The sequence below is a fragment of the Crocodylus siamensis genome, chromosome 4 (genome assembly GCF_052110815.1).
Source record: "Crocodylus siamensis isolate JL-2025a chromosome 4, ASM5211081v1, whole genome shotgun sequence".
Lineage (NCBI taxonomy): Eukaryota > Metazoa > Chordata > Crocodylia > Crocodylidae > Crocodylus > Crocodylus siamensis.
In genome coordinates, this window is record NC_143398.1 from 128,730,989 (window position 1) to 128,748,992 (window position 18,004).

The 18,004-nt window shown below is 50.8% G+C and overlaps 2 protein-coding genes across 2 annotated transcripts in view; one reads left to right on the top strand and one right to left on the bottom strand.

Annotated features, from left to right (window-relative positions):
* Window positions 1–18,004, top strand: part of LOC149866486 (uncharacterized) — a 315,323-nt gene that overhangs the window by 237,452 nt on the left and 59,867 nt on the right. The gene's annotated exons all lie outside the window — the stretch shown is intronic.
* The window catches only part of LOC149866489 (uncharacterized), a 237,348-nt gene continuing 222,604 nt past the window's right edge, over window positions 3,261–18,004 (bottom strand). Inside the window, exons 9-10 of the mRNA XM_090041609.1 lie at window positions 4,110–4,507; window positions 3,261–3,316 (exon numbers count right to left, since the gene is read on the bottom strand). Of these exons, the coding sequence (XP_089897735.1) occupies window positions 3,261–3,316; window positions 4,110–4,507 (454 nt within the window). The remainder of the gene's footprint in view (window positions 3,317–4,109; window positions 4,508–18,004) is intronic.

Consider the following 18,004-nt stretch of genomic DNA (forward strand, 5'->3'; position numbering starts at 1 on the left):
TGTATGCTTTCTTTTGGCAACATGGTCCTGACTTGATTAATGAAATGGGAAAAGATGCTGTATGCCTTATCCTCATTGTCAATGAAGAAGTAACCATTTTTCTTTGAACCACCCAATGCTAATTTGCTTCAATATAAGCCAAAAGGGCCACATGCAGATAAGCAGGGCTGTGCAGTATGTGGTGCTGCAAACGTGTCTGTGGTGCCACATATTGCATGTTCAGTTGTTCTCTGCACTGCAAGGGAGCAATGAAGGGGTTGACCTCTGGATATTGATGACTAGAAAATGGTATTTAGAAGTTTGCTTTTGGGAACTGACTTATAGGTAAAGTAGATATGAATTAGAACAATGGTCCAGGGGAATGGCAAGGGCTAATTAATTTCTAAAAGCCTGCTTGTGACAAATTTTCTTCAAGGCCCACTGTGTCTGACACAGGCAAGCAGCAAGCAGACACACAGGCTGGGAAATTGAAGACATGTATCACACTGTTCCATAAGATGAACAGTGTATCCAGAGATAAGGCACTCTGCAGGTCATGATGCCAAACTGCAGAGCCCTCGAGACTTCTGGTTTTGGTAAATGGACCAGATTAGGAGAAACTGATAAAAGACCAAATTAAGATGTGTGCATGTGACAGGTTTGTGAAACAACAGAACATGCTGACAGGACAGAACATGGACAGTATGTTGACCACAGGGAGATCAATCAATAGTGCCTAGAGAAGAAAAGTCATCAGAGGGGGAGAAAGAATATAAAAGGAGGGATTTCAGAGCAGCAAAGGGTCCCAAGAGGGGAATATGAGGCCATCATGAACAGGGGGCACACCACCTACCCCAGTGGGAGAGGGTGGGCCTTGACCTTTGACCTCCAGACTCCTGACATCTGACATTCAAGACAGAACCTCAGGGGGAAGCTTGCATTCTGTCCAGATGTACCTTGACCCTGTGAAAGCTCTAGAACTGGTAGCTATAGAATTGTTTGCATTATTCTTATCTGTGATCACTGGGGATCCTGGTTTTCTCTGAATACAAATTGCAAATTCTCTGATTAAAAAATCGCAAATTCTGATTACAAACCCAAAATCCATGATAAAAATTAAAGGCTCCCCGACAACCCCCCCAGCACTACTGGTGCCCCACACTCCTCCCTACAGTCTCAACAGCCCTCCTGATGCCCCACACAACAGCCCCCCAGACCCAGAGACACAGACAACATACAGGCACAGACATGCAGATACAGACACTGATACCCACCCCAGCAGGTAAGTGTGTGAGGGCAGAAGGGGTGGGGCAGGGTGGGGGAAGAGAATGTGCTGGGGGTAGATCAAGAAGGGGGGGAGTGTGGCCCTGTGCACACTCCCAGAAGCAGGATCAGGGGGTAAGGGCAGGGGTACCACTCTGTGGGCCACACACATACCAGCTGGCCTGACAGGAGGTTTGCACACAGAGGCTGCCATTGCAACTCTGCCACTGCACCCTGAACTACCATCCCATGGCCACCTGCATGGCTTTGTGGGCAAGTGGCACAGGGTGTGGCAGCAGCAGTGCGGTGGCAACAACTGTGCATGGGCCACATATGTGCTGCCCAGCTGGGGGGTGGAATGTGGGGCTTGCATGCAGTGGCATGCCCCACAACCGGCTGCACAGCTCCATGGCAGTGCAGGATGGTGGTGGCTGCATACAGGGTTGGGAGGCTTTGCAGGCAAGAGCTGCCAACATGGAGCCATGCCCTTCGCCCGTGGATCCTAGAGGTAAGTGGGGCTTGGAGGCTGCGGGGCAAGGCTGGGGAAGATGGTTGGGGGTTGAGGGAGTGGGGGGTGCTGCCAGCACTGGGTGGCACTCCACAGCTGGAAGCAGGGCCAGGGGGTGAAGGCAGGGGTGCCCCTCTGTGGAGGGGGGGCTTTGCAGGCAAATGGTTCAGACAGCAGTGTGGTGGTGCCTGCCATGTGCGGGCGGCACACATGCCACCCAGCTGCCAGCCCAGAGAAGGGGGAGGGAGACTAGCATGTGAATGGCTACACAGTTCCATGGCTGGCTCTAGAGCGGTGGCGAGGGGTAGGGGCTGAGGGGCGGGCCTCATACGCGGTGACTGCTGCTGCTTACCTGGAGGGCTGTGCCAGTGGTGATGGCCATTGCCTACAAAATCTCCCACTGCCACTGTGGAGCCATGTTCAGAGCTGTGTGGCTGGCTGCCAGGTGGCAACAGCAGTGTGGTGGTGGCTGGATGGCATGCAGCCACCCCCACCCTGTGCTGCACTGCTGTCACCAGCTGCAGAGCTCTGAGTATGGCTCTGCAGCAGCAGTGAGAGATTTTGCACTCAGTGGCCATCACTTCTGGCATGGGTGGCCCCACAGGTAAGCAGCAGCGGCTGCCCATGACAGTGGTGATGATCAGTGCATACTGCCATGGAGCCATGCTTGGAGCTGTGTGGCTGGCAGCAGCAGTGCAGGGTCGTGGTGGGGATGGCTGCATGCCATTTGGCCACCACCACACTGCTGCTGCCACCCAGAAGCCAGCCGCACATCTCCAGGCATGGCTTTGTGGGAACAGCAGGAGGTTTTGTAGGCAGTGACCATCAGTGCTGGCACAGACCTCCAGGTAAGCAGCAGCGACCGCTGCCGCCACGTGTGAGCTCCCCCCTACCCCGCCATCCCTTGCTGCCTCTGCAGAGCTGGCCAGCCACATGCTAGCCTCCCTCTCCCTTTGGCTGGGCAGCATATGTGCAGCCTGCACATGGTGGACACCACCACACTGAGCCCCACATCACTTGCCCACAAAGCCCCCCTGAAGAGGGGCATCCCTGCCTTCACCCGCTGGCCCTGCTTCTGGCTGTGGTGTGCCACCTGGGGCTGGCAGCACCCCCGACTCCCTCAGCTGCCAACCATCTTCCCCAGCCCTGCCCCACAGTCCCCAAGCTCCACTTACCTCTATGCTCCAGGGGTAAAAGGCAAAATCTGAGCCTGAGCCCAGCCTTGGCTGCCTCAGAGGTTTCACACCCCACCCTTTCCCCTCTTCTTCCCCCTCTGGGCAAAGGCTGGGGGTTTCCCACCCTTTCTGCAACTGGCTCTTGCAGGGTGGAGCTGTGCAGGCCTGCAAGAGCTTTTTGCAAAAGCATAGAATCCATGGACTTCTCTGCTAAAAAGGGAAATCCATGTTTTCTCCAATAAAAACAGGGAATCCATGGTTTACTCCGTTTTTCCGTGGGAAATGGAAAACCCGAATCCCTGGTTATCATTGTGTATCATAAAACTCACCTATTATCAAATGGACAGGTTGTGGTCAGCCCAAGGGTTTGGGTTCACCTGGAAGAAGGTATCTGGGTCATAAATCCAGTGCCAACAGCTATTCAGGGGTCCAAAAAAAAAGTGGAAAAAAAAAGTGGAGTGGTGTATATGAAGGCAGCATGCACCTGGGGTAACTTGTCACACATCACAGGGTGCATGGCACAGGTGTTCCCTGGGGAGAAGTAGGGTGTCCCTGAGGACACAGAATGCACTGCTGCTAGTTGTCCTCAGGGAACCAAACATCCACACATATGTGGACATGGCCAAGAATTTATAAATTGCTACAATAGGAATTGATGAATTGTGCCTACTATTTCTCAGGCAAAAAATATTTGAAGAGCTGAGGGAATTTTGAATACATTTGATTACTTATCCTAACTTTTATATGTCATAATTTCATAGTTTCTAGAGTCGGAAGGGACCTGAGCAAATCATCTAGTCCGACCCCCTGCCATGGCAGGAAAGAATACTGGGGTCAAACGACCCCAGCAAGATGTGCATCTAACCTCCTCTTAAACACCCCCAGGATAGAAGCCTGCACCATTTCTCTTGGAAGCTGGTTCCAGATCCTAGCTGCCCTGGCCATGAAGTAGCACCTCCTGATATCTAACCTAAACCTACCCTCTGCCAGCTTGTGACCGTTATTCCTGGTCACTCCTGGCAGTGCTCGGGGGAACAGGGACTCCCCCAATGCCTGCTGATCCCCCCTGACTAGTTTATAACAGGCCACAAGATCCCCCCTCAGCCTTCTCTTTTGGAGGCTGAACAGGTTCAGGTCCCGTAGCCTCTCCTCGTAGGGCCTGCCCTGTTGTCCCCTGATCATACGAGTGGCCCTCCTCTGGACCATCTCCATGCTGTTGACATCCCTCTTGAAGTGTGGCACCCAGAACTGGACACAATAATCCAGCTGCGGCCTGACCAGTGCCGCATAGAGGGGGAGGATCACCTCTTTGGACCTGCTCAAGATGCATCTGTGGATGCATGACAAGGTGCGGTTGGCCTTCCTAACTGCCCCTCCACACTGCCGGCCCATGTTCATCTTGGAGTTAATGATGACCCCCAGATCCCTTTCCACCTTTGTGCTGACAAGAGGGGAGTTTCCTAACCTGTAGGTATGGTGCTGGTTGTTCCTCCCCAGGTGCATCACCTTGCACTTGTCTGTGTTGAAACCCATCCTATTCTGGTCCGCCCACCCTTGTAACCTGTCTAGGTCTGATTGTAGCCTGTTGCATCCTTCCAGTGTGCCCACATCCCCCCACATCTTAGTGTCATCACCAGATTTGAACAGGGTGCTTTTTACCCCCTCGTCCAAATCTCTGATGAAGATGTTGAACGCTGCGGGCCTGAGGACGGAGCCCTGCGGAACCCCACTGCCCACATCCTTCCAGGTTGAGTAGGACCCATCCACTACCACCTTCTGGGTGCGGCCCTCCAGCCAGTTGGCGACCTATTTGACTGTGTGGGTGTCTACACCACAGCCCTGCAGTTTCTTAATGAGAACAGGGTGAGAGACAGTGTCAAAAGCCTTCCGGAAGTCCAGGAAGACTATATCCACTGCTACCCCTGCATCTAAAGATCTGGTGATCTGATTGTAAAAGGCCACCAGGTTGGTCTGACAGGACCTGCCACTGATGAACCCATGTTGGTTGCCCTTAAGCATGCAGTCCCCTGCTGGCCCCTCCTGGATGTGTGCCAGCATAATTTTCTCGAACAGCTTGCCTAGGATCAAGGTAAGACTAACTGGCCTATAGTTTCCCGGGTCCTCCTTCCTGCCTTTTTTGAAGATGGGGACCACGTTGGCCCTCTTCCAGTTCTCCGGTACCTCACCAGAGTACCACGAGTGCTCGTAAAGTTGTGCCAGGGGACTTGCAATGACCTCGGCCAGTTCCTTTAGAACTCTAGGGTGGAGATCATCTGGACCAGCTGACTTGAATACATCCAACCCCTCCAGAAGCTCCCTAACTAAATCCTCACTAACCCGTGCCCCCAGTGTTCTTCCCCCAGGGCCCGAGGGAGGCCCAGCAGGGAGGTGACTGTTCTGGTCCCTACTTAGGAAGATGGAGGCAAAGAAATCGTTAAACATGTTAGCTTTGCCATCTGGTGTGATGACCAAGTTTCCCATGGCGTCCTGCAAGGGCCCCACATTACCCAGGACCTTCTTTGTACCCCCTACGTATTTAAAAAAGGACTTCTTATTGTCCTTAATCTGGGAAGCTAGTCCCAGTTCCATCTCTACCTTGGCCTTCCTAACTACCCCCCTATTATAAACTAGTCAGGGGGGATCAGCAGGCATTGGGGAAGTCACTGTTTCCCCGAGCACTGCAAGGAGTGACCAGGAATAATGGTCACAAGCTGGCAGAGGGTAGGTTTAGGTTAGATATCAGGAGAAACTACTTCACAGTCAGGGTGGCTAGGGTCTGGAAACAGCTTCCAAGAGAAGTGGTGCAGGCTCCTACCCTGGGGGTGTTTAAGAGGAGGTTAAATGAACATCTTGCTGGGGTCATTTGACCCCAGTATTCTTTCCTGCCATGGCAGGGGGTCGGACTAGGTGATCTGCTCAGGTCCCTTCCGACCCTAGAAACTATGAAACTATCCCCGAGCAACTACAGAATAGTCCTCCCTGGTGATGACCCCTTCTTCTATTTAACAAGAGAAGAATGAGAAAGCGGGTAATAGGTGGCTGTAAGCTTGTTTTCTTGGGGTGGATTTTTTTGCGTGGTTGTTTGATTTTTGTTATCTGATGATGTAGGTTTCTTACTGCTCTGCAATATCACTGACTTTTTACCAAGGTCTAATACTGGAATTGATGATTCCACTGCTTACCTAAAAAACCTCAAAAAATAAAACCAAGCTTCCTGCAGATTTAGAAAATAGGGATTATGAAGGTGTCCGCGGGCCCACCTGCAATGGCGTGAGTTTGGGCGCCCGCAGATCACTGTGGGGCTTGCCCTCCTGATCCAGGGGTGGCTCCCGCTCCTGGTATGCTCTCGCCAAGTCCGCCTGCCATGACTTTGCTGTTATTAGGTCCAGTGAATTCCCTGGCGCGCGCACATCCAAAAGCGGTACCTCCTGTCCAGTCCGGTCCGGGGTCCTTGAGGGCTCCTGCCTCCCCTACACCCTCGCCCAGGCCTCCATAATGAGTCAAAAGGGGGGCCCCCTCTCCTCAGCTGAGGTGGGGTAGTCCCTCGAAAGAAAATTGTCCCGTTAGCGACACGCGAGCCACTCAGCCAGCTCCCCGCTGGGGCTGGCTCAGGTTTCTTGGTGAGTCCTGTCCGCCTCCTGCTGGAGGCCTGTGTTCCCCGATTGGGGTTCCCTCTGGGTGGCGAGAGCACATCGCTCCTGCCTAGGCTCTGTTTTCTGCCCAGTACCGCACGGGCTGGCCCGCCTCCGCCGCTTCCGTCTATGGGCCGCGCTGCTTGGGGCTGGGATGGGGAGCTCCACCACCCCAGCCTTCACAATCCAGTCAATGGCCCACAGGGCCCTCCGTCCCTCATGTCCTGCCCCTACGGGGCCCTACCCGGCTCCAGAAGGCCCTCGCTGGGTGCTGATCTGCCATCCTCCCTCGTGCCGCTTCCCCACCGGGAAGCTCCTCCTCCTCCTCCGGCTCTTCCGGATCCCAAAGCTCTGCACCGGCGCCACTTTTGAGCCGCCCAGCTCCTTGCCACACCTGGGGAAGTTAATTAAGGCGCGGACCGCCAAGCACCGTGTGGGGTTCGCCTCCCAGGCTCTCATCCCTGCTGCGGCCGTGCCACCACTCTCGCACCCTGCTCTCCCATGCTGCCGGCCCTGGCCGGGCATGCTCCGACCGGCCTGGTCAGCTCTGGGGCTCTCTGGGGTCAGGGCTCTTCCACAGAAGGGAAAGTAGCAAATAGGAGTGCACACAAAACGGCACTTAATCTAGTGCAGGTTTGCAGGATTACACAAATGGAAAGATTACATTTACACTTGTAGGGAATATGAAATATATTTTGTCCCATTTAATTGGGAAGTTGAACAATAAATAACAACATGGATTTATGAAAAGTAAATCCTCCAACAATTTTGATTTTACATAGGAAAGTTTTTGAGTTTAATTTCATGGACAGTTTAATATGCAACTTTAAAATGCCAACCTTCTGTTTTCAATCCAGTATTACATGTGTATTCCAATAACCTATTACCTGCTATAATAACATGATGATGAAATATTATTGCAAGTTCATTCACTGCAATTCTCACTCCCACTGTCAGGGGCATACAGGGACATACTGGCTTGAGGTTTGACCCTAAAGAGTTACAGCCCAGAAAATTAGGAAGAGAAAAAGTCAAGAAAACAAGGGTCTCAGCTAGGCCAGGTACAGATATTACACACAAACCAGTATAAGTGACTGAAAACTGTTCTACACCCATGACAGAATAAAAGTTTGGTGCACATAGACTGGTTTAAAAATGTCAGAACCCAGTCTAAGATAAATGTGGATCAATGTGAGCTCAAACTTAATCAATTTAGGGTAGACCAGTGCATCAAACTTCTGTACCAGATTCCGTAACGATTTCATAGATTTCATAGATTGCATAGACATCAGGGCTGGAAGGGACCTCAGGAGATCATCGAGTCCAGCCCCCTGCCCAAAGGGCAGGAAGTCAGCTGGGGTCATAGGATCCCAGCAAGATAAGCATCCAATTTACTCTTGAAGGTGTTCAATGTAGGTGCTTGAACCACCTCCGCTGGAAGACTGTTCCAGACCTTGGGGGCTCGGACAGTAAAGAAATTCTTCCTTATGTCCAGCCTGAAACGGTCTTGCAGGAGTTTGTGACCGTTCGACCTCGTCATCCCTTGGGGTGCTCTGGTGAACAAACGTTCCCCCAGATCCTGGTGGTCACCCCTGATAAACTTATAGGTGGCCATCAGATCACCCCTGAGCCTATGCTTTTCCAGGCTAAAGACTCCCATGGCTCTCAGCCTATCATCGTAACATCTGTTTTCCTGACCTCTGATCATGCGCGTGGCTCTCCTCTGGACTCTCTCAAGCTTCTCCACATCCTTTTTGAATTGTGGAGCCCAAAACTGGACACAGTACACCAGCTGCGGCCTCACCAAGGCCAAGTACAATGGGAAAACGACATCCCGGGATTTCCTCGAGAAGCATCTATGGATGCAAGCCAGCGTTTTGGTTGCTTTATTAGCTGCAGCATCGCAGTGGAGGCTCATGTTCATCTTGTGGTCAATGATGACCCCCAAGTCTCTTTTTTCTGTAGTGCTATCCAACATAGCACTGCCAAGCCTATAAGGAAGCTGCAGGTTTTTCCTCCCAAGGTGGAGAACCTTGCATTTTTTGGTGTTAAACACCATCAGGTTCTCATCTGCCCATTTGCTGAGCTTGTCCAGGTCAGCCTGGATCACCCGCCTGTCTTCTGGCGTGGATGCTTTGCCCCAAAGTTTGGTGTCATAGGCGAACTTGGCCAGTCCACTCCTGACTCCAATGGCCACATCGTTAATGAAGATGCTGAACAGTATGAGTCCAAGGACAGGGCCTTGAGGGACCCCACTTGTCACAGGGCACCATGATGAGTGACTGCCATCAATTACAACCCTCTGGGTCCGACCATGGAGCCAATTTCCCAGCCAGCGGATTGTGGTGGAGCCAAGGCCACAACTGGCCAGTTTGGGCAAGAGGTGATCATGGGATACCAGACCAAAGCTTTTTTGAAGTCAAGATATATGACATCAATCTCTTCTCCATGGTCCAGGTGATAGGTCACCTGGTCATAGAATTAAATGAGATTGGTCAAACAAGAACTCCCCACAGCAAACCCGTGCTGGCTATCCCTTAGGATGTTAGGCTCGGCCAGTCCCTCAAGGATGGCCTCCTTAATAAACTTTTCCAAGATCTTCCCCAGGATAGAAGTCAGGCTAATGGGCCTGTAGTTAGCCGGATCCACTCTCCTCCCTATCTTGAAGATCGACACCACATTGGCCTTCTTCCAGTCTTCGGGAACTACACCAGAGCACCAGGAGTTTTCAAAGACCCGTGCCAGGGGCTGGGCTATGACGCTCGCCAGCTCCTTGAGTACCCTGGGGTGCAGATTGTCAGGGCCGGCTGATTTGAAGGTATCCAGCTTCTCAAGATGTTCCTTCACGAGGTCAGCATTGATGAAGGGTAGGGGATCCCCCTCACCCAGATTTCCCTGTCCCACAGCAGGCATGGGCGTCCCATGGGACTGATGAAAGACTGGTGCAAAGTACCTATTTAATAGGTTGGCTTTTTCCTGGGCATCAGTTGTCAGTTGCCCCATCTGGTTTAGCAGGGGTCCAACGTTGCCCTTGCTTTTCCTCCAGCTCCCCACATATCTGAAAAAGGACTTTTTGTTGCCCTTGATGCTTGAACCTAGTTGGAGTTCAGTTGCAGCCTTGGCTTTCCTGGTTTGCTCCCTGCAGGACCGGACCAGCGCAGAATAATCCTCCTTGGAGGTGAATCCCGTCCTCCATCCTTTGTAGGCTTTCCTTTTTAGCCTCAGGAGGTCTGCTAGGTCCCTGGAGAGCCAGGAGGGCTGCTATGCCTTCTTGCTGCCTTTCCTCCATGTTGGAATAGATTTAGCTTGTGCATTGAGGATTGCTGCCTTGAGGAGCAACCACTCTTCTTGAACTCCCATCTCCCGGGGGTCATGGTCCCTGAAGGCCTGACCAACAAGCCTCTTGAGCTTGTCAAAGTCGGCTTTTCTGAAGTCAAGGACTTCTGTGTTGCTGACTGACTTGCCAGCTTTACGGCGGATGGTGAAGGTGATCAGCTCGTGGTCACTGTCACCCAGCTTCGGATTGATCACTAGGTCGCCGATTCGGTCGTCCCCCATAGCCAGTACCAGGTCGAGCAGCGCTTTGCCTCTCGTTGGCCCATAGAAATCTTGAGTCAGGTAGAGGTCATCCATGCATGAGAGAAAGCTTTGCGACCTCTCGGATTTTGCTGAGTGATCTTCCCAGGAGATGTCCGGGTAATTGAAGTCACCCATGACAACCAAGGTCCTGGAGCAAGCGGCCTCAGTCAGTTTCCGGGCGAACTCCTGGTCAAGCTCGGGATTTTGAGTGGGAGGTCTGTATTAGACTCCCACCGTTGTGTCCCCTGTGCCGTATTCCCCATGAATTTTTACCCAGAGGGTCTCTAGCTGTCCATGCTGGTAGCCAACATCAGCTTGCAGGGACATGTAGCTTTCCTTCACATAGAGAGCTACACCCCCACCCCTTTTGTCAACACGATCCTTCCTGTACAGGGTATAGCCCTCTATACCCATGGTCCAGTCATGGGTGGAGTACCACCAGGTCTCTGTTATCCCAATGACATCATAATTCTTTGCATTGAGCAGGAGGACAAGCTCCTCCTGCTTGTTACCCAGGCTCCTGGCATTAATGTACAGGCAGGCAAGTGTGCCCTTAGGGGCTCTTGACTTGCTCACAGATTGTGCCAGGGCTGGGGCAGGGGTGGGCTCCCTTAAGTGCCCCATGAAGTGCCTTGGTCCGCTGGCTTTGAAAGGGCCGTTCAGCGGGCCAGCAGGGGCAGTAGTCCCCCCATCCCCCAGCGGGCTTAGTTTAAAGCCCGGTGGAGCAGGTCAGCCAGCCTGGCTGAGAAGAGCCTCCTCCCCAGGGGGGAGAGGTGGAGGCCATCTCTTCCCAGCAGCTCGCTGCCTCTCTCGCTAAAGAGCAGGCTGTGGTCATGGAAGCCAAAGCCTTCCCGATGACACCAGCTCTGCAGTCTTTGGTTCACTGCGTGGATCCTCCTCTCCCTCCTCAGCCCATAGCCCGAGACTGGGAGGATCAATGAAAACACCACCTGAGCTCCCAGACCCCTAAGCCCTGCTCCGAAATCCCTGTAGTGCCTCATGACCTGGCTGGGTGTGCTCCGAGCCATGTCATTGGTGCCCATGTGAATAAGGAGCATGGGGTAGTGGTCTGTGGGCCAGAGGAGCTGCGGGATCCTCTCCGCAATGTCTCAGATGCGGGCCCCTGGGAAGCAGCAGACTTCCCGGGCTAAGGGGTCGGGGTGGCAGATTGCCCCCTCAGTCCCACGCAGGATGGAGTCTCCCACAACAAACAACTTTCACTTTGTCTTGGGGAGAGCGGGGCCAGTAGCTGTGGTTGAGCCTGGGTTGCCTGCGGGAGCTGGCAACTGAGCAGGCTCTGCTGGGGCTGCAAGAGGTGCGAACCTGTTGCTAAGCTCCAGCGAGGGAGGGGCCTTGGTGCGGCAGGCCTTAGGGCCCTTGACCACCTTTGTCCATGCCCCTGACTGGGCAGAGCAGGAGGTCCCAGAGTCCTCCTTAGTCCTGGAGGGAGACGGTGCTCTATCCTGCGGCTCCCGGGGGAGAAGGGCCTGGCAGTAGGAGTCTATCTCCTGCTCACAGTCCCTGATGGTGCGCAGTCTCTGGACTGTGGCCTGGAGCTCCTCCAGGTGGTGCACCAGAGACCCCAGTAGGGACCAGACCCTGCAAGGGGAGGTGGCCATGCTCCCGGGCCCCAGAGCCTGAAAAAGGGACAGGCAGCCCCTGCAGCCAAGAACCAGGGGCTCCGTCTGTGTGGAGCCCAGAACCATGGGCTCCGTCTGGGTGGCCGTCTCTGAGGTGCCCGATGGGGGGGCCGCAGAGCCCGAGGGGACCCTCGGGGTGCGCCGCGTGCCCATCCGTGTCATGCCTCTGGTAGGCTGGCTACGGCTGGGGCTGAGTATTCTCGGGGGGTCTCAGGCAGGGTCTCGTGTCCTCCCACGCCCTCTCCTGCGCGAACTCCACGCTAACTCAAGCGCCTGTTTATGCAGCCTGTTCACGCAGCTCCAGTTGCGTGGCTCCCTGGGGGGCTGAGCCAAGTAGGAGCCTGGGCGGGGGCTGGACCGGGTTGGGCTCCACACAGCCACTTCGTCCCAGGGATTGAGGAGTTAACCCTTTCCCACCACGAGCCCGCTTACCTCCGGCTGTGCTGGGGGTCAGCAGGGGGCTCTGCGGCTGCTGAGAGGGTGTCTGGGGGGCTTCGGAGGAGCGGAGGCGCAGCAGGCTTCACCCGCATGTCTCTCACTGCTCCAGGGCCTAACTAAGCTTTTTTTTTTTTTCCCTGTTTGGTGGGCCCTTTAAAACTGCACGCATGCACAGTGGGCCTGGCATTGGGTAACGCTGGTTTCTCAGGCCAGGGGGGCCCTGCCTCGGATTTGGGGGGCCTTGTCCTACAGGAGGGGGACTGGTGAGTACCCCACTCCTTCTCTTCTCTCCCCCTGAGGGGCTGGGCCAAGTAGGGGCCTGGGCGGGGGCTTGACCCGCCCGGGCTCCATGCAGCTGCCTCGTCCCAGGGAGCGAGGAGTTAACCCCTTCCCACCACGAGCCCGCTTACCTCCGGCTGTGCTGAGGGTCAGCAGGGGGCTCTGCGGCTGCTGAGGGGGTGTCTGGGGGTCTTTGGGAGAGCGGGGGTGCAGTGGGCTTCACCCGCGCGTCTCTCATCGCTCCGGAGCCTAACTGTGTTACGTTTCTCTCTGCCAGCATCTCAGGTGCCTTTGTGACCCTCTGATACCCCTCCCTTGCAAGGAGATGTGCTAGCAATCACCCTGTGCTTGGCTACTCCAGCCAAGCACCCAGTGGGCCATACCTCTGAGCTGTCACAGAGCTGAGCCACCACAGACTCTCTCCCCAACTCTGCCTCCTGTCACTATCAGCTATAAGAAGGAGGAAGCAGGGTAAAGGGAAGCATCTGTTTTTCTGCACAAGCTCCAGGACCTGGGCATCCATATCCCTGGACTGTGCCTCCTCACCCTGTCATGAAGCAGCCCCCAATGCCACAGACCTGACACTGAACCCAGAAGAATCTCAGTGCTCAGGCACAGACCCACAGGAGTGGACTCCGGCACCTGCACACCCAGCCGGGGATCATGCCTTTGTGCTTGGGCACAGCCCCACAGAGCCAAGCAAGGCACCCAGCCAGAGACCCCCATGGACCCCTGAAATTATGAAACAAATAGTATCATAAACAAAATATCTGTAAATTAATCTCTATTGTTAGTTTAACTATGTTAATACCTAGATTTTTGTCTAAGTTTTTGCTCCCTAGTCTCCTGCTGCCACTTGTTCCAGAGCTCCAAGGGGCATGATCCTTCCCTCAGCAGAGCCCCCCTCTGTTCCTGCTGCTTGGTGTGAGCCTTCTAGGCTGCTCAGTGCATCCTACTGTCAGCTTCTGCTCTGTGCGGCCCAGCCCTTCCCTCTGTGGACTGCCCAGGGGCAGCCTGATCATTGTGGACCTTCACCTGTCCTTGACTTTTAGGAGGGCGCCAGAGTGGGTCACCGTGGCATGCCTGGCAGCCCAGATGCTGGCAGCAGGTGGGGGGCAGAGTGATATGCCATGATGAACTACAGGGAAGTCAGGAAGAGGGGGCAGGGACCCAGATTGGATTCACTAGCTAGGGGGTCTAGAGCAAAATGCCTTTGGTAAAATCTGGAGAGATGAGGGTACTGCTTATATCCTGTCACTGCAATGACAGGGAAGGATTTGGTTAAAATATGCTCAGAGTATCCTTAGAACACCCCCAGTAACTATTCTTTGGTTAGATAACTCACCTTTGACTAGAACCTGCTGTAGTATTTCTTTGAGCCAACTATTTATCCACCCCTCAGAATTGTAGTATTGCCCTGTGTCCTCTCCAGTTTAACAGGTGTTTCTTATAAGGCATGGTATCAAAAACTTTGCTTAACTGTAGGTCAGGAATCTCAAGCATACAGTGTATGGGCCAGTTCTGACCCATGGAGAATCACTATTGGGTCCTTGGTGCTGCCACTGGGTCTGAGCAGACCCACAGGCAGGGTCCAGGACATGCAATGCATACAGCACCTACCTCAGCTGCTCCATGATTGTACTGGATGGGTAGGCATGTGCAGTGTGGATCATGAATGGTGAGAGAGGTTACAGCATGCAGATCCCAGAAGTGCTACACATGGTGCCTGCCTCAGTTGGACTGCACTACAGACACCTGCCCCAGCCCGTCTGGAATCTGAACTGCATGCAATGTCAGACCAACTGGAGTGGGTGCTGTGTGCGGTATGGTTCCCAGCACAGCTGTTGTGGGTGGCACAGTGCAGCCAGGGCAGGCACCACATGCAATGTTCTGCCTGCTCTTGCTGGGCTGACATCAGTGCTACAAGCCCCTGGCCAGAGTCCACCACATGTAGTGCCTGTTCCAACCACTCCAGGATCCACATTGAATGCATCGTGGGTTCCAGATCAAGGTCCTTGGTATATCTTACACTGTGAGCCACACATATGTTGACTGGTGTTAGGTCTGTCTCGTGTGAGGGCTGGCAGGAGTCTTATGTCAAATTTAGATTATGGTTTGTATAGGATGGTTTGGATAGTGATGATCCTGCCTCAAGCAGAGGGTTTGACTACATGATGTCTAGAAGTCCTACTTCTCTATCATTCTATGATGTGAGGGAGGGTCTGAAAGGGGATGGATCACTGTAGACATGCTTTGTTTGTACATATCTACTACTTGCTGCTGTTAAAGATAGCATACTGTGCTAGATGGACCACTGGTATGAACCAATATGGTTCTTCCTATCTTCTAAAGCCTTTCTTACTATTGATGTCAAGGTAAATACGCCCATAAGTTTTTGGGTCACTCACTTTTTAAAAAGGCAGCACATTTGCTATTTTCCAACCACAGTGTGCTAGAAAAATTTGTATTGAGAAAGGGTCACAAAGCAGCTTCAGGGATGTCCAGCATAGTTTCCATAGACTATTTTTACAATTTTATACTGGTTTGTTCAGGAATTTGAGTGGCATGCTGAGGCAGTGGGCTTTTTTCTGTACTGTTCAGACACCTGGCATTGGTTCCAATTTTTCAAGCTCCGTTAGGCTGAATCAGACCAAATGTTCCCTCCTACCAGCACACTGTCTCCAACAGCAGGTAACACTGGTACTTCATATGCAGAGGCACAAAAGGCTATAATTCTCTGACTTGGTGGAGCTTCATCCTTGTTTCCAGCAGTGAGTAGTTAATTTGCGTGAAATCTGGATTTTGAAGTTTAATCTCAGTCACTTAACAATGTTTTCAAATGGTAAGTGTTTAATCTTTTACTGAATTTGGCTAATAATTTATACTTACTCCTCAGTCTGGTGCTCCTGCAATAGTTGATATGGCTTTTGAACTTCTGCCACTTCTGGTGGGGGGAATTGGTATGACCCCCAACTATTATACTAAGATGCATGTGCCTTTCAGCCTTATTTCCCATTAATTGGTGCTTCTCTAGCATCAAGATTTTCTGCAAACAATCCGTTTAGCAATTACATTCTTAATATTAATGGCAGTATCACTAAGGATCCAAAGAAAAGCTTACTGAAGTCCATGCAATATGCTGATCTTTCAAAGCATTTTCCTATCTTAATGTCTATGTATACACCCCCATACATATAAATATACACACAAGATAGGCTATATATATACAAGCACACATACCACATGCTCCAAAATAAGACATACACTTTGAATTGAGAATATCAGAATGAAGAAAAAAAGATTATTGCCAGAGTTTTTGGCACATGCAGCAGAGACAGAGCCTGATCTTCTGATCAGCTTCCTTTGTCTGCTCAAGATAATGCTACTGTTTTAATCCTTTTACAGCTGAATTGTTAACAGTCTTGGCTGCTCTGTCAAAAGCTGAAACTGTAGTTGTTGCTGAAGACTAGACTCCATGGGCAGATCTAGGATTCTGAAAAGAACTAAATATAGTATGAAGGGCTGTTAAATAGGAGGAAAGACCAAAAGTAGCTACATTGCAAATTCCTTAGCAAAACTGCTGAAGAAAGGCTAGCTTGACAAGTGGAATATCAAGGCTATTAAAAAGGAGTGGGTCATTGACATTTGTTGAGTAAAGAATAGGCACTGTAATCAAATAGATTCTAACGAACCATGAAGTCAATTTATTCCTTCAGTGCTGCTTGAATAAAAATGCCATTGCTGCTGTTCTGGGCAGAAAATAAGCTCCTCCACTTAAAATATGCACTCCAATTTTGGAAGGCTAATTTTGGGAGGGAAGGCAAGTGTGGTACACAAGTAAATACAGCATATATACATACAAATGTACTTGCTTTTGAATATGTTATTGCTTTTCTAATGTGTCTCTCAAAAATAATTGGTATTTTGCTATTTAATCCCAAAACATATGCATCACCCATAGATGTAATTCATGACCATTTAATATTTTATTTTCAACAGGCACTCATTTACCTATTCAATAACATCAATACTGCTAGGATTACGACCCTGAAATCAATTTCCTGTGAGTGAGCTCTTGAACCCATACAGAGTTCCACAATTTCTTTATTTATTCCCTCTTAGTAGACTTGTTCATTAAATTAAGTAGAAGTGTTCTTTAGGTTGCCAGTCCTCTAAACTCAAGCTTATCTTGCAATATGGAGTTGTTCGGTGCTTCATAATCTACATAACTTTAAAACACGTGCAGCCACCTACTTGCAATTAGTTTAATACTTTTCTTGCAGTGAACCAAAACTAAGCAACAATTTAGCTCACTGTCCCACAGTTGCACTACACTGCTAATATACTGACACACAATGATAACTTAATTCTGTTAAGAAAGCCATACACAGGTGAAATAGACAGAAAGGATGTGTATGTGTGTATATATTTCCTAGTTATTTTTTGAGGATGTGCAAACTCTACAGGCCAGATTCACCGGTATTTTAGCTGCTCTGTCCCACCTCAGTGATGCAAAGTATCCATAAACCTAGTTTAATTAATTGATTTACACCTGATTTACAACGCCAGGTAGTAAAGAAGAGCCTGAGCATATTGGTGATACCAGCCTTAAGTTTCACTAAGACAGAGATTCCTAATGAAGCTTAAACATTTGCCCAGTGTAGAAAAAGCTTGGGGAGAATGCAACGTATGTCAAAAACAATTTGTAGGCAACTAAGATTAATAAAAAACTATTCAAGATGTAATGATTAGAACAATCAATGCATTTTGATGATCTGATTACTACCTGTAACAAGGGTAACATGGCTCAGGGGCTGTGGTTGAAGGAGGATTGCCTGCTTGCTTAGGAGGGCTGGGCCAGCTGATGGGGATGGTTAAGAGGAAATTAAAAGCTCTCAGGGAAAGGAACTAAGTGTGGAGAGGGAAGGTGGAGGTAGCATAGGCTTAAAATTAGTCTTTCAGAGCCTGGGAAAGGATTTGTTTGAATTGTTTACTGTTTATGTACTTGCTTTAAGTTGTTTCTTCTGGGGACAAGTTTGCACCATGGAAAATACAAACCGTATTGTGAAAGTGACAACCTGCTATACCACCTTTTGACTGCCAGTGGCAAACCCCCACCCTCCTTCTATAAAATCGCATTCGTTGAGAGTAAATTGGGAGCAGATGGAAAGTTGTTTCAGCTGTTGAGATTTTTGTTTCAGAACACACTTCAAAAGCATGTAATACGGATATGTTATAGCGTAATTAGGATAAAGCAACTACATCAATCTTTTTCTTCATTCCAGAAACATGGGGACTTATAATCCAAAATATGTATCACAGAGTTCAAAGACTGACAAGTTTATACACTCAAAAAATTCTTTGAAAAGAAAATACCTTTTTTCTGAGTGTGAATTTTTTTCAGTGGATATAATACAGAGTGCATACAAATGTACTTACTGCATAAAGCATTTCTTGCATACTATTTAAGAAGAGAGTTTGTTGTGAACAGCCAGAACAAATTTAGCTGTT